This window comes from Megascapheus bottae, chromosome X, assembly GCF_031878675.1.
Source record: "Megascapheus bottae isolate mThoBot1 chromosome X, mThoBot2.hap1, whole genome shotgun sequence".
Classification (NCBI taxonomy): Eukaryota; Metazoa; Chordata; class Mammalia; order Rodentia; family Geomyidae; genus Megascapheus; species Megascapheus bottae.
Window position 1 is genome coordinate 36,359,369 of NC_143547.1, and position 16,568 is coordinate 36,375,936.

General features: G+C 37.4%; 1 protein-coding gene and 1 non-coding gene across 4 annotated transcripts in view; both read left to right on the forward strand.

Annotated features, from left to right (window-relative positions):
- The window catches only part of Wnk3 (WNK lysine deficient protein kinase 3), a 133,604-nt gene that overhangs the window by 81,004 nt on the left and 36,032 nt on the right, over positions 1–16,568 (forward strand). For all 3 annotated transcript variants that reach the window (XM_090326868.1, XM_090326870.1, XM_090326869.1), the window contains exons 11-15: positions 7,460–7,521; positions 11,801–11,948; positions 14,108–14,224; positions 15,702–15,848; positions 15,932–15,983. In XM_090326868.1, coding sequence (XP_090182994.1) covers positions 7,460–7,521; positions 11,801–11,948; positions 14,108–14,224; positions 15,702–15,848; positions 15,932–15,983 — 526 coding nt within the window. The remainder of the gene's footprint in view (positions 1–7,459; positions 7,522–11,800; positions 11,949–14,107; positions 14,225–15,701; positions 15,849–15,931; positions 15,984–16,568) is intronic.
- On the forward strand, positions 6,831–6,937 carry LOC150040853 (U6 spliceosomal RNA). Its single transcript, XR_016533991.1, has one exon. It is a non-coding gene; the product is annotated as a U6 spliceosomal RNA (small nuclear RNA).

The window sequence follows — 16,568 nt, forward strand, 5'->3', positions numbered from 1 at the left end:
AATCTTCTTTTTTTCATTTCTATGTTCTTTGTTAACTCTTTGCTGTATTCTAGTTATGTGCTACATTTTCAGTGCTAGAAATCAATCCCAAGACCTTATACATGGTAGGCAAGACACTGTACTGCTGAACTACATGCAGAGCCTATATTCATGTTGTTGCTTTTTAAAAATGTTCCCTCCATTTCAATGCCCTATTCATTTTCTTTCATTCTTCCTTTATTTTGATTCTTATCTTTAAGTAATTATACCAAGGAGTTGCCATTTAACAAAGCAGTTTATGACAACAATGTATCTTGATCAATGCCACAGTTTTCAGTATTTTCAGCCATCCCCTTTTACTCTCCCTTCCTCTTCCTCTTCTTAATTTTGTGAGACATACATTGGATTCTTATCCTCATTGCCCCAGTCTTCCCCTCATCATTTTTCTATCCATTTCCCTTTGACCCCACCCATGCTTTTGAGCACCTACTTCTGGCGTTCTTCTTGCTGAACTTTGATTTTGGCTTTCTAAGTATTTATGCTATTTAAAATCTTCTTTGAATCTACCATATTTTAGTTAATACATTTGTATACACTTGCATACTACTCAGTGTATTTACATATGAGTTTGTCAGCTAAATCTAGTTTCCACATATAAGGGAAAACATGGATTCTTTGTCTCTCTGAGCCTGATTTACTTCATTTAACATGTTTTTTTCCAAGACTTTCCATTTCTTTACATTCTACATGAATTGTACAATATCATCTTAATAATGGATGAGTAAAATTACACACACACACATTTTTTGATCCAGTCCATTAAGGCTGATTCTTTGCCTTGGCTATAGTGAGTAGTGCTGCAATAAACATCATTTCAAAATGGATTAGAGATATCAGTGTAAGACCTGAAACCATGAAATGATTACGGCAAAGAGTAGGGGAACATTACGACTTCTGGGCAGAGGTGGATACTTTCTGAGTAAAGGTACAGAAGCACACCAAACCAAAGAAAAATTCTTGATAAATAGCATTGGATCAAACTAAAGTTTCTGCATGGCAGAGGACATAGCCAACAAGCTAAAAATTCTATAGAATGGGAGATTTTGTGAGCTATATAGCGGACAATAGCTTACTATCCAAAATACAGTTGTATCTTGCTATATTGTGGTTCACTTACTGCTGCTCCACCATTTCACTTTATTGCAGTGTGTGTGAGTGTGTGTGTGTGTGTGTTTTGCTGGGCCTGGGGGTGTGTGTGTGTGTTTTGCTGGGCCTGGGGCTTAGACTCAGGGCCTGGGTGCTGTCTCTGAACTTTTCTCTGTGTGCAAGGATAGTGCTCTATCACTTGAACTATAGGACCACTTTGGATTTTTGAGGGCTTAAGTGGATTTTCCTATCTGGGGTGGCTTCAAACTGTGATCCTCAGGTCTCAGGCTCCTGAGTATTACAGGCATGAGCCACCAGTGCCAGACTCAGGATGTTTGTTTGTTTGTTTATAAATACATAAATAGTGATCCCTCACCTATCACGGGAGTTACAATCTAGAGCCCCCTGTGATAGGCAAAAATCTGTGATGTAGCAATAAGTGAACTTCAATACAGCAAGGGATGACTAACACTGCTATCTCATCAAAATCCCAAAGACATTCTTTACGGAAATAGAAGATATAATCCAAAGATTCATATGGAACATGAAAAGACCTAGAATAGCCGAAACAATTCTAGGCAAAAAGAGCAATGCTGGTGGTATTACAATACCAGACTTCAAACTCTACTATAGAGCCATAATAACAAAAACTGCTTGGTATTGGCACAAAAACAGACCAGAAGATCAGTGGAACAGAATAGAAGACCCAGGAATAGAACCACTTACCTATAGTCAACTTGTATTTGACAAAGGAGCCAAACATATACAGTGGAACAAACACAGCCTATTCAATTATTGGTGCTGGCAAAACTGGGCAGCCACATGCAGAAAACTAAAAATTGACCCTAGCCTTTCACCATGCACAAGCATTAACTCAAAGTGGATCAAAGACCTCAACATCAGACTGGAAACCGTGAAACTGTTACATGATAAAGTAGGAGAGACACTGGAACTCATAGGCACAGGCAAAAGATTCCTGAACAGAATCCCAGGGTCATAACAGATTGGAGAGAGACTCAACAAATGGGACTACCTAAAAATAAAAATTTTCTGTACAGTGGGGGAGGGGGGAAGGGAAATGGGGACCATGACATGTGAAAGGGTATCAATGTGTGGGAACTAAGGCACTATTTATCTGGCAAATATGTAACCCTTCTATTAATTACAATAAAAATATATATAAAAAGTTTCTGTACAGATGAAAACATAGTGGCAAAAGTAGAGACAACCAACCAACTGGGAAAAGATATTCATCAACAATACATCAGACAAATGCTTCATATCCAGTATCTACAGGGAACTCAAGAAACTAATCCCCCCAAAACCCAATAAACCATTCACTAAATGGGCAAGGGAACTAAAGAGAGATTTATCAGAAGAAGTGATTAAAATGTCAGAAAAGCATACGAGAAAATGTTCATCATCTATGGTCATAAAGGAAATGCAAATAAAAACAACCCTAAGATACCACCTTACCCCAACAAGAATGGCCAAGATTTTGAACTCAGACAATGACAGTTGCTGGCGGAGTTGTGAAGAAAAAGGAACCCTACTACATTGCTGATGGGAATGCAGACTAGTTCAGCCACTCTGGAAAGCAGTGTGGAGTTTTCTTAAAGAACTAAAAATAGACCTCCCCTACGATCCTGCCATACCACTTCTGGGCATCTATCCTGAACATCATGACCCAAGATATTTTTTTTTTGCCAGTCCTGGGCTTGAGCTCAGGGCCTGAGCACTGTCCTTGGACTTTCTCGAGGCTAGAGCTCTACCACTTGAGCCTCAGCACCACTTCCGGCTTTTTTCTATGTATGTGGTGCCGAGGAATCGAACCCGGGTCTTTGTGCATGCTAGGCAAGCACTTTAACCACTAGGCCAAACTCCCGGCCATGACCCAAGATATTATAAGGACACCTGCTCAGCTATGTTCATCTCTGCACTATACACAATAGCCAGGCGATGGAAACAATCCAGATGCCCTACTGCAGATGAATGGATACAGAAAATGTGGTATATATACACAATGGAATTCTACATAGCCAACAGACAAGATAAAATAATGGCATTCACAGGGAAGTGGATGAATCTAGAGCGAATCATGTTGAGTGAGACAAGTCAAGACGTAAGGATCAAAAGGCGCATGGTATCCTTAATATGTGGCTATTAAATCCAAAGTGTACAAGAGCGTGGACTGAATAACTGCATACCCAAAGCAATGGACATGGTAATGGAAATACAAACATAACTATATAGACAAAAAAACCTATGACTCTATAATCATAATGTTTTATTTCATAAACTGATATGTTTCTATGACATACAAACCCTTAGCCTAATTTTGATTAAGTTCTAAAGACTAAGTCCCAGAGAATGTAATTAGAGATTTCCTCCTTGAACAATTGTTTGTTAAACTTGTCATTTAAAATATGATGTAAACATAAGCCATATAATTAATCATTGTTGTTCTTAAGGCATTATGTTATCTCTCATCACTTCTACTGTCCCTTGGTTATCTCATATTGTTACACTATCTCACTTTGTTACCTGATATATCGGATATAATTGTATTTGGTTATCTGAAATTGGATAGGGAACGGGGGAAAACAAGATGAGGGGTGAGAGGGGGGAAGGGAAATGGGGACCATGACATGTGAAAGGGTATCAATGTGTGGTAATTAAGGCACCATTTATCTGGTAAATACCATGTAACCCTTCTATTAATTACAATAAAAAATATATTAAAAAAACCTATGACTATAGATATAATGTTTTATTTCATAAATTAATATGTTTCTATGACATACAAACCCTTAGCCTAATTGTGATTAAGTTCTAAATACTAAGTCCCAGTGATTATAGAGATTCTCTCCTTGAACACTGGTATGTTAAACTTGTCATTTAAAATATGATGTAAAAATCAATGTTAATAAATTCTTTAAAAAAAGAATGTAGATAATGTTTCTCCTAGGATAAACACAATGAAAAAAAATCATGAAATGCCACAAAAGGATTCACTGAAAACCCCTAGCTATAAAATAAGAGCTAGTCCCTTGGTTGTCTCATATTGTTACAATATTTCACCTGGTTATCTGATATATTGTATATATGCGTATTTGGTTATTTGAAGTTGGATAGGAAAGGGAGGAAATCAAGATGAGGGGTGGGGGAACAGGGAGGGAAATGGGGACCAAGACATGAGAAAGGGTATCAATGTATGTGAAGTAATGCACCTTCTATCTAGTGAATATAATGTAACCCTTCTATTAATTACAATAAAAATATATGAAAAAAATTTTTCACCTATTGTGGGAGGTCTCTGGAACAGAACTCTTGCGATAGGTAAGGAATCACTGTGTACAGAGAAGTTAAAAAAATTAAAATATCAAAAACCCGACAATAAATGGGCTAGTGAACTAGAGTCTTCTCAGAAGAAGAAGTAAAAATACTCAGGGCTGGGAATGTGGTTTAGTGGTAGAGTACTTGTTTAGCATACTTGATTCCGTGGGTTCGATTGCTCAGTATCACATAAACACAAAAGGCCAGAAGTGGGGCTGTAGCTCAAGTGGTAGTCTAATTGCCTTAAGCAAAAGAAGCTCAGGAACGATGCCTAGATCCTAAGTTCAAGCCCCAGCACTGGCAAAAAAAAGGCCAATAGACACATGAAGAAATGGTCAACATCTCTGGCCATAAAGCAATTGCAAATCAAAACAACACTGAGATTCCACCTCAGTTAGAATGGTCATTATCAAGAAAACAATAACAGATGCTGGCCATGATGTAGCCAAATGGAATACTAATACACTATTGGTGGAAATGTAAACATTTTTAATCACTGGAAAGTAGTGTGGAGGTTCCTCAAAAAATTAAACATAGAACTACCCAGTGGGACTGAGTGTGTGACCTAGTGGTAGGTGCTTGCCTAGCATGAATGAAGCCCTGAGTTAAATTCCTCAGTACCACATAAACAGAAATGCCAGAAGTGGTATTGTGGCTCAGGTTGTAGAGTGCTAGCCTATAACTCTCTGGCACTAGATAGATGACAAGTATATAATGGCCTGGATTGCTGTCTTCTCTTTGGTGAAGGATCAGGAGATTCCTGCCTTGTGTCTTTTCATGCTTCTTGATGGAGTCTTAGTAGTTTCCTAGATCTGAATGGTTTTGTGCTGTCAGGTGAAAACTTGTAGATGCTGGCCCTTAGTATTTGTCTGCTGCTAAATTAAGGGCTAGGAAATAATAGGCCTGCTGACACCTCTTGTAGGAATGCCAACCCTCCACTCGCTGTTGTCTGGTGTTGAATGAGGATAAGTCAGTCTACTTGTTGATACTCTTATGGGAAAACCAACCTAATACTTATTGCTTAGCCATGGTGCATGGGATTGCCACTCTTTTTTTTATTAAAGAATTTATTAACATTGATTTTTACATCATATTTCAAATGGCATGTGCCACTCTTTTTTAAAATTTAATTCAGTTTTGGGTTTTTTTTGCACGTTGTGAGATTGCCACTCTTAATCTGCACATTGACCTCATTGCTACTGTTGTGTATTAGGGGTGGTGTGAGTCAGGTTATTCTTTCTATGTGTCTATCAGGCCTACTAGCCCAGCTGTTGCCACACTTGTGTAACAAGTTATTGCCTCTAGTATGGTGCAGTGTAGTGTGTGTGAGGTCTTTGTATTGTGCAGATTGTTACTAGTATAGAAAGCTTGTGCTAACTGCTGGTACCCTAGGTGAAGTATGGAGTGATGGGGCCTACCTGTTTTCTGTTGTTGTTACTGGACAAGACTGAAGACGGATTGAAATAATCTGGGGAGGTGGGAAAATAGAATATAGAATAGAAAATAGAATAAAATAGAAAATAGAAGAGTACATGGAAATGCCTAACTCATTCATAATAGCTATAATGTGCTATAGCTTCATGGTAGAGAATCAGACTACGCCCCGTGCACAGCAGATTTGATTTGCTCTCTCAAGGAATCTAACATGTTAGAGAATGAGAAGCCATCATACAGGGTTTAACTAGGTAGGGAAATGATGACTTTTGTTAGATTTGCATCCAAAGTCCCTTTTTGTTGTCACCAGTAGTAGTGCATAGATGTTGGAGTCAGGAAACTTTTTAAATTATTTTCCAACATGATTGATATTTGCCTTTTTAAGGGAAGATGAGTCATTGGCTTATCTGCTTGTGGGATGGCAATATATATTTTTCTGCTATAATTTTATTTCTTTCAATGTTTAGTTTATGGCTATCTATTAGAGGAAGAAAGATAATTATCATACTAGATTTTTTCATATATTTTATTGTAATTAATAGAAGGGTTACATTATATTTGGGAATGGCAATATATTAAATCATAGTTTATATCTATGACTGGAAGTTCAATAATAATGCTCAGTGTTGAGACAACACAAAAGTATATTAAGTGTTAATTTATTAAGTGCAGCAGGGTGGCTTCCACCCAGTAATCCTACCTACTCAGGCGACCGAGATCTGAGGATCACCATTCCAAGCTTGCCAGAACAGGAAAGTCTATGAGACTCTTTATCTCTAAATACCCCAAACAACAAACAAAAGAGAAACAGCCCAAAAAGTCAGAAGTAGAGCTGGGGCCTAAGTGGCAGACCACTGGTCTTGAGCAGAACAGCTCAGGGACAGTACCCAGGCCCTAAATTCAAGGCTCAGGACTAGCACAAAACGATGTAATTGGTGCTCACTTTGGCAATACATATACTAACATTGGAATGATACAGAGAAGATTAGCTTGACCCCTGCACAGGGATGACATGCAAATTTGTGAAGCTTTTTATTTGTTGTCACTGTTTTTGATTTTGGTATACTGTGTCTTGTATATATGTTTGTCTGATTTGGGGAAGGGAAGGGGAATCACAAAATGGTGAGGCAGAGGACAAAGGATGAACCAATGCACCAGGATTGGAAATGAACTATATAGCTTAGGAGTGGGGGAGTTGGAGGGATAGAAAGTTTGGGAAAATGGGGAAGGGTGTAACAATGTTCCACAAGAAATATACTGACTACTTTACTTATGTAATTGTAACCCCTCTGATATCACCCTTATAATAACACAAAATTAAATTTAAAAAATTCATCAGAAATAAAAAAATTGATAACTGATTTAATATAAAATCTTGATGAATTAGATACACTTGAGGAAACAATGTGAATAATTTGTTTGATGTAGACAATAGCAAGAGACATTCTACTTGATTTGCGAGGTAACTAAAATATGAAATGTAGCAATCATGCTTTCTGAAATTATATCTTTAGATTGAATTTTTCCATTGTCGTAACAGCCTTTATTTCTATACTGTTTGTAGCATATATCCCAACCAGTTGGTGGTGAGCAAGTTGCTATTCAAAAACCAGATGTAATTCGAAGGTAAGTATTATCAAATTAGTATGATATACCCTTACTTATTAGATACTTAATATATCTTAGTGAAAGAAGATTTGTATTCTTGTTTTAGTGTATACATTTAATAAAAATGGGAGGAATTAATTTTATTCTTTTTGTGTTTATAGCAGTCATACAGTGTTAAATTATCAAACATTTTATTGTATTTATTAGAATCCTACTACTAGTCATTTCTATTATTTAGTATTAGTATGCTATTTTTAAAAAGCTTAAAGGCTTAAAAAGAGAAATGAGAAAAATATAATTTAGAGTAATTCCAACAAATCTCAAGATATAAGTTATAATTAGATAAATTATTATTAATAGGTAGTTATAAATGTTTTTTCTATGTGTTGTTTAAGTTGGATAGTTGTTCCTCCATCTTCAAATTCACTAATTTCAGTGTTCTGATTTACTCCATTGTTGTGCCCATTCATTTAATTTTTTATTTCTGTGATTGTATGTTTAAATCTTTTGGGTGCCAATCCTGGCATGGGTACTGCCTCTGAGTTTTGTTTTGTTTTCTTTTGTTTTGCTCCAGGCTACACTCTACCACTTGAACCACAGCTCCATTTCTGGGGTGGTTTTTTTTTGTGGTTAATTGAAAATAAAAGTATCTCAGTCTTTCCTGCCCCAGCTGGCTTTGAACCACAATACTCTGATCTCAGTCTCCTGAATAGCTAGTATTATAGACATGAGCTACTAGCACCAGGCCATTTGGTTCTTTTTGTAATATTTTCTTTTTCCCATTGATTTTGTTTTCCTTGTGTGTGTGTGTGTGTGTGTGTGTGTTTTACTATCTTCAAGTACTTGTACAGAGGGTTTTCAATTAAACATGTCAGTTTATGAGTATAATGCCTTTTGATCAACCCTTTCATAATTCTTCCCCATTTTTTCCAACCCTACCCATACTCTAATTTTCAAGTGTCTGTTTGTTTATTGTCAGTCCAGGGGCTTGAACTCAGGGCCTGGACACTGTCCTTGAGCACTTTAGTCCAAGGCTAGCACACTACCACTTGAGCCATAGCATCACTTCCACCTTTTTCAGTGTATGTGGTACGGAGGAATCAAAGCCAGGTTTCATGCATGCTAGGCCAGCACTCTACCACTAGGCCACGAATTGAAGCATGAGAATTTTCTTTAGAAAATTGTACATGATTTATGAGCACTCTGCCACTTCACCTTTCAATGTAGCTATGTGTGTGTGTGTATTTATGTGTGTGTGAAGTACTGAACATAGGTCTTTGTGAATGCTAGTGTGTGTGTGTGAATGTGAGTGAAGGACTAAACCTAGGGTCTTGAGAATGCTAGACAAGTGCCCTATCACTAAGCTATGCCCAGCCACCTGAAACATTTTGACTATGGCTTCTTTAAAATTCTTGTCAGAAAATTCCAATATCTGATTCATCTTGGTGTTAACACCCATTGATCATCTTTGTGCATTCAAGTTACGATTTTCCTGGGTTTTTTTTTTGGCGGGGGTGGGGGTCAGTTGTGGGGCTTGAACTCTGGGCTTGGGGCACTGTCCCTGAGCCCTTGAGCTCAAGGCTACACTGTACCCCTTGAACCAAAGTTCCATGTCCAGTTTTCTAGTGGTTAATTGGAGATAAGAGTCTCATGGACTATCATGCCCCGGCTGGCTTTGAACCGGGATCCTAAGTTCTCAGCCTCCTGAGTAGCTAGGATTACAGGTGTGAATTACCAGCACCTGGCTTATTTTGTTTTTTGGGTTTTTTTTTGTTTTTGTTTGTTTTGTGGGACATGGAGCTTGAACTCTTGGGCCTGGGCGCAGGCCCAGAGCTCTTCGGCTCAAGGCTACCACTCTACCCCTGGAGCCACAGCACCACTTCGCCTTTTCTAGTGATTAATTGGAGATAAGAGTCTCAATGTTTTTTAGTGCCCAGGCTAGCTTTGAACCAAGATCTTTAGATCTTAGCTTCTTGAGTAGCTAGGATTACAGGTGTGAACCACCATGCCTGGTTTTGTTTTGGTTTTATATGACAAAAAATTCTTTTCATTTTAGATATTTTGTAAGGAGACATTGTATCCTACTTAAATCTGTGTTAGCACCCACACCCCGTGAGTGTGTGTGTGTGATCATGCCTTTAATCCTAGCTACTCAGGATGCTGAGGATCAAGGTTCAAAGCCAGACCAGTCAGGAAAGCCTGTGAGATTTATCTCCAAATAACTAATAAGAATCTGAAAGTAGAGCTGTGGCTCAAATGGCAGAGTGCTAGACTAGAGCAAAAAAATTAAGGAACAGGGGCTGGGAGTGTGCCCTAGTGGTAGAGTGCTTACCTAGCATGCACAAAGCCCTTGATTCAAGTCCTCTGTACCGCATACACAGAAAAGGCCAGAAATGGTGCTGTGGTTCAAGTGGTAGAGCACTAGTCTTGAGAAAGCTCAAGGACAGTACTTGAAACCCCAAGATTGGCACTCATGCCCACGCGCATGTGTGCGCGCACACACACACACACACACACACACAGAAAAATATGTGTTTGAAATTTTGAGATACCTGTTTTGCACATAGTGCTCCTCTCATTAAAATTTTAAATGTATTATTGAAATCTTGCTGTTCATGTATTTAATTTTATTAAAGAAAAAACTCAAAAATATGAGTCTAGAGATAAACTAAAAATTAGTCTGCCCTTGTAATCATACTGATTATATTTATAAAATATAGCTGGTTAGATTCAATCATACTCAACCATTTTTACATCATATATTTTTTATTAACTTACGTAGTTATGTGGAGGCAGCCCATTGAGGTTGGGGGAATTTCATGGGTACATTTGCAGGCATGTTTACAATATATTTCAATCAAGCTCACTCCCCTCTATCACTCTCCCTCCTCGTCCCCCTTCCTAAGATGATGTCAACATATTTCATTGCTCTATATTCATAGTTTCAAATGATCTATTTGGATCATATTGAACCTATGAAATCTTTGTTAGCCCAACATCCTCTACGCATACTTACCCCACCCCATATATACAGAGCATATTTTCCCCATTCCCCATGCTTCAATTGATCAGCAGCTTTCACTGAGGTTCTTTAAAATTTTTGCAATGCATTACAAAATTGTATGTCTGCTATCTTTTCTTTTTCCCTTCCCTCTTGTGCTTCTCCCCCTACGTTGTCCCCTTAGCTAGATTCATGTGCTGATTATCCATATTATATGTGTGTGTTTATTCCGATATAGTCAATGAATATGTATGTCTTTTAGATCTAGCTTTCACCTTTGAGTTGAAAACATACTTTTTTTGTGTGTGATCTTGGTTTGTCTCACTCAATGTGACATATCCCATATTATCAGCTATTTTTCTGCAAATGATATGATTTCACTTTTCTTTATGGCTGTGTGATATTTCACAGTATATATTTATATGGTGTGTGTGTTTGGGGGGGGCTTTTTACCAGATCTGGTGCTGTGCCATTTGAGCTATGTTTTCACATCTGGCTTTTTTTTCTGGCTTTAAACCATACACCTGCATAACTAGAATTATAGCCATGAACCACGAGGAACTTAGTAGTGTATTCCATTTTGAGTAAGAAGTTGTTTTTATTTTAGAAGTTTTATTTGAAAATATTAGTAAAATAACACCCAAACAAATAAAATTGATCAACATCCTCTAATAAAAGATTCTACAAATATCTATGACTGATAACATTTTACTTCATTCCTATTAATAGTAAGAAAATGTAACAAAATATACAATATCACCTCAAGTTTTGCATAACTTGGAAAAACTGCTTTATTGAAATACAATTTGCATATCATACAACCCACTCATTTAACTGTATGATTCAGTGGCATTTAGAACATATATAGAGTTGTATAGTCACAACTTTTTTTTGTTAGTCGTGGGTCTTGGACTCAAGGTGTGGTCACTGTCCTTGGTCTTTCCTCAAGGCTAGTACTGTACCACTTGAGTCACAGCACCACTTCCAGCCTTTTTTGTGTATATGGTACCGAGGAATTTCACAGGGCTTTGTGAATGCTAGGCAGACACTTGGCCACTAGTCAACATTCCTGGTCCCCAATCATCACTTTTAAAAATACAATATCCATTTTCTGGTGAGTAACTGTAGATAAGAGTCTCAGGCTTTGTAGTACTAGGGCTGGCTTTGAACTGCAATCCTCAGATCTTAGCCTCTTGAGTAGGTAGGATTATAAGTGTGAACCACTGTGTACGTCTAGATTTTTTTTAACAATTTTACTGTTAGGATTTGAATAAATTGCTTTTTTAAAATTACTAGCTCAAATCAAGATGTGGCAACTATGAAGGAAAATGTCAATAACCCTGATAACACAAGTGGAAATGGCAAACAGGATCGGATCAAACAGAGAAGAGCTTCTTGTCCACGACCAGAAAAGGGGACTAAATTTCAGCTTATTGTTCTCCAGGTGAGTGAATAATGTGGTTTGCTTAGAGTGTATTTACAAGTCTTAGAGGGCAATGCTGTGCATGTAAGTATAAAATATTATGAAACCATCTGCAAAGCAACTTTTCATCCATTAAAGATTTCTTCCCTTTTTTGGGGGGGGGGCAGTCATGGGGCTTGTACTCAGGGTTTGGACTTTTCTCAAGGCTAGAACTCTACCACTTAAACCACAGCATCACTTTCAGCTTTTTCTGTGTATTTGGTACCAATCTATCAAACCCAGGACTTCATGCATCCTAGGCAAGCACTCTACTAGGCCACACTCCTAGCCCCATTCAAGATTTCTGGTAAGAGTATTCTACATATTATGTGTTAATTGTTAAAAGTGTAGAATATAGGAGAAATACAATGGAAGAAGATAAAAAAATTGTTTTTAGCTACCTTTCACAGCATGCTCATGCTAATATTTGTTTTCATCTCTTTTTTTGTGTGGGTACATAATGTTTTAAGAGTATAATCCTCCTAATAATAGTAGAAAAATGTATTGAATTATTTTCTAGTAAGAATGCTAGGTGTCATGCATTCATTTTTATTATGTAACTTCTATTTTTTTATTTAAGATTTTATTAACATTGATTTTTACATCCTATTTCTAATGTCATGTTTAACAAACAAGTATTCAATAAAGGAATCTCTATATACAATTACTGGCACATAGATTTTAGAACATAATTAAAATTAAGTTGAGGATCTGAAATTGGATAGGGAACAGGGGAAAACAAGATGAGGGGTGGGGGAGGGGGAAGGGAAATGGGGACCATGTCATGTGAAAGGGTATCAATGTGTGGGAATTAAGGCACCATTTATCTGGCAAATATCATGTAACCCTTCTATTAATTACAATAAAAAATAAAATATATATATAAAAATTAAGCTGAGGGTTTGTATGTCAGATACATATTAATCTATGTAATAACATATTATGTCTATAGAGTATATAGCCTATCATAGATTTTTATGTCCATGTAGTATACTCATCTTTAAAATTGAGCATGTAGAGGACTTGAGGTAAAGCATTTATCCTGAAGTCATGCAAGTAGGAAGTGACAAAATCAGAGCTGAATCCAGACCATACTTTATAAATGAATCATTTGTTCTCTCCCTTTTCTTTTTTTTTTTTTTGAGAATTTTGGTTTTATTGTTTCTTTTCTTTTCTTTTTTTTTTTGCCAGTCCTGGGCTTGAGCTCAGGGCCTGAGCACTGTCCTTGGACTTTCTCAAGGCTAGAGCTCTACCACTTGAGCCTCAGCACCACTTCCGGCTTTTTTCTATGTATGTGGTACCAAGGAATCGAACCCGGGTCTTCATGAATGTAGGCAAGCACTTTAACCACTAGGCCAAACTCCTGGCCTGTTCTTTCCCTTTTCATTTAGATATAGATTTATTCTTTCTGCCAGCCACCACCACCACCTCTTCTTCTTCTTCCTCTTTCTATTCTCCTCCTTCCCTCTTCTCCTCCTCCTTCTCTCTCCTTCTTACCCCTTCTTCATCACCTTATCCTTCTCTTCATCCTCCTTTTCCTTTACCTCCTGTCCCTCTCATCCCCCCCCATTCTCTCCTCTTTTTCTTTTATCTCTAGCAACTTAGACCATAGATCTGTATATCTTTTCCTGAGTATTTTCTTAGGTTATATCCCCAAAGTAGAATTTGTGGGTTAATGGGTATGAAAATCTGGGACTAGAGGCATTGTCAGTGATAGAGTAGGCATTTACCATGTACAAGGTCCTGGGTCTAATCTCACTGAAATTATGGTGATTTTGAAAGTTTCTAATTACACGTTACTAGAATAACATATTTTTGCAAACAAATAGCTGAATTTAGGTATTACTTTGCATATAGATGTAGTGATTTTCAATGTTTTTTGCTTATTATAAAAAATTTATATAAGTAAGTTTCCATTTTCTTTCCCATAGAATCACAGTTCTAAGTTATTTTTATGCTCAGTAATGTGTGCTTGTTAAGATTCATCATGGAATGGTTGTTTCAATGGTGTTTCACCAAAGGAAAGCATAACTTCTTACATTCTAAAGTATTTGTCATTTTTCCACATATATTGTACAGTCCCTGTGCAATTTACAAAAAGAAAACAGTGACTCTTAAACTGGTAAATTATATGTATTTAGGTGTCAACCACTGGAGACAATATGGTCGAGTGTCAATTAGAGACACACAACAGCAAAATGGTTACCTTCAAGTTTGATGTTGATGGTGATGCACCAGAGGATATTGCAGACTATATGGTAAGTGTAGTGCAACAAAATTATTTTTTCTTCGCTTATCTCTTGTCTCTTTCTCCCTAATTCTTCACTTATTTAGAATTACCTCTCTTTATTTATTTTTTGGTAGGTCATGGGGCTTGAACTCTAGGTCTGGGGATTGTCCCTGAACTCTAGCTCAAGGCTACTGTCCTACCGCTTGAGCTATAGCCCCACTTCCCATTTTCTAGAGATTAATTGGAGATAAGAATCTCACAGTCTTAGTGGCTGACTCTGAACCTCGATCTTCAGATCTCAGCCTCCTGAGTAGCTAAGATTACAGGTGTGAGCCACTGCACCTGGCTTTCAAATTATCTCTTTTTAAAGGATGCATTCAGTTTTGAAAATCTCTACAAAGCTAAATTGTTTATGATCAGGGATTAGGCACTGGACATTTTCTGCTTTCTGTATATTCACCTGGAGTAATATGACAGAATCTTATTCTAAATCAATGTCTTTTTATCCCTAGCTCTATGCTTAAATACTTGATGAGGTATGAAAAACAATTTTTTGCATATATCTTACTTAAATCTTTGAAGGAGAAACCGAAGTTTCAGTAAAGGTACCCTGTAATTTTCATGTGTTAGTCACCGATCTTGCATCTAAGTGTTCAGGTTATATTCCTTAGTATATTTTTTTAGTCTTCTATGTATTCATTGAATTTTTTATGTGGGTCCTGGGGCTTGAATTCAGCCTGGGTGCTGTCCCTAAGCTCTTCAGCTCAAGGCTACCAACCTACCCTTGAGCCAAGCCCCGCTTCCAGTTTTCTAGAGGTTAATTGGAGATAAGAGTCTCAGGTCCTTTTGTGCCTGGGCTGGCTTTGATCCTCAGATCTCAGCCTGCTGAGTAGCTGGGATTACAGGCATGAGCCACCGCACCCAGCTTACATTCTTTGAATTTTTAAACTTAAGTTAAGCTTAAGTTGAGGGGAAAACCAGTCCTAGGGCTTGAACTCAGTATCTGGGTGCTGTCTCTGAGCTTTTGTGCTCAAGGAAATAGTAATCTACTACATGAGCCACAGCTCCACTTCCAGCTTTTTGGTGGTTAATTGAGATAAGAGTCTCACAGATTTTTCTGCCAAGGCTGGCGTCAAAGTGGGATCCTCATGGTTAGTGACAGCCTGAGAAGGAATGTCTTTGAAACTTTCATCTCCACTTAACAATAAAAAGCTGATAACGGAGCTGAGGCTGAAGTGGTAGAGCACTAGCTTTGAGAACAAAAACTCAGGGACAGTGCCCAAGCCCAGAGTTCAAGGCCTAGGACTGGCAGGAAAAGAAAATATGGCTTGAAAGCAGTATAATTTAATGTACTCTGTAGCTTTAGTCATATTTATTATTTTACTACTCTTTAAACTATCAGGCTTATGCTCAAGTTTGTGGTTTTTCTTTTACCATTAACACAATATTATAATTTTGAAGAAACTAAATTCATTTTCATGACTAAACTGACTATTTTGGGGCAGGTTGAAGATAATTTTGTGCTGGAAAATGAGAAAGAGAAATTTGTAGAAGAATTGAGGGTTATTGTAGGTCAAGCTCAAGAGATCCTTCATTCTGCTGCAGAAAAGGCCACTGGTGTTGACTCTGTTACCCTGGAATCCAATAACCAAGTAAGAGCAATTGTTTAGCAAGTAGGTCTTTTTTTGGATATACAGCCTGGACATCTTTATTTATCTATTCATTTTTAATTTAGACAGGATCATCTGAACAAGTACAGATAAATTCTGCATCCACTCAAACCAGCAGTGAGTATATTTAATAAAATTTACTATTTGGCTTTTGAAACATGACATTTGGAAACTTTATATACTTTGCTTGAGAAAGATATTAGCCAATAAAGTAATTTGATTAGTTGGGATTTTCTCATACATTAAAAAGGATGCTTCAACTCAGAGATGAAAATCCAGAGTGTTAATTCTTTATATGATGAATATACTTCTTAGTTGTATGATATGTTGCCTGGAAGCAGATACAGTACTGATGACATTTAATAGCCTAAACTTGACTGGTAACTTGTTTATTCTGATATGAGATAGAAAGTTTGTTAACTAAAACCATTATGTAAGTTTGCCTCTTTTTGTTTTTTGGGGATTTTGGGTGATGGTGGTGATTTGGGGCTTGAACTCATGGTTAGGGTTCACTTTCTCTGAGCCTCTTTGAGCTCAAGGATAGCACTCTACCACTTCAACCACAGCACCACTTCTGATTTTAGAGTGGTTAATTGGAGATAAGGGTCTCACAGGGACTTTTCTGCGTGGGCTGCCTTCGAACTGCAATCCTCCAATCTCAGCCACCAGAGTAGCTCTGAATTTTATTTTGTGGGTTTTTTC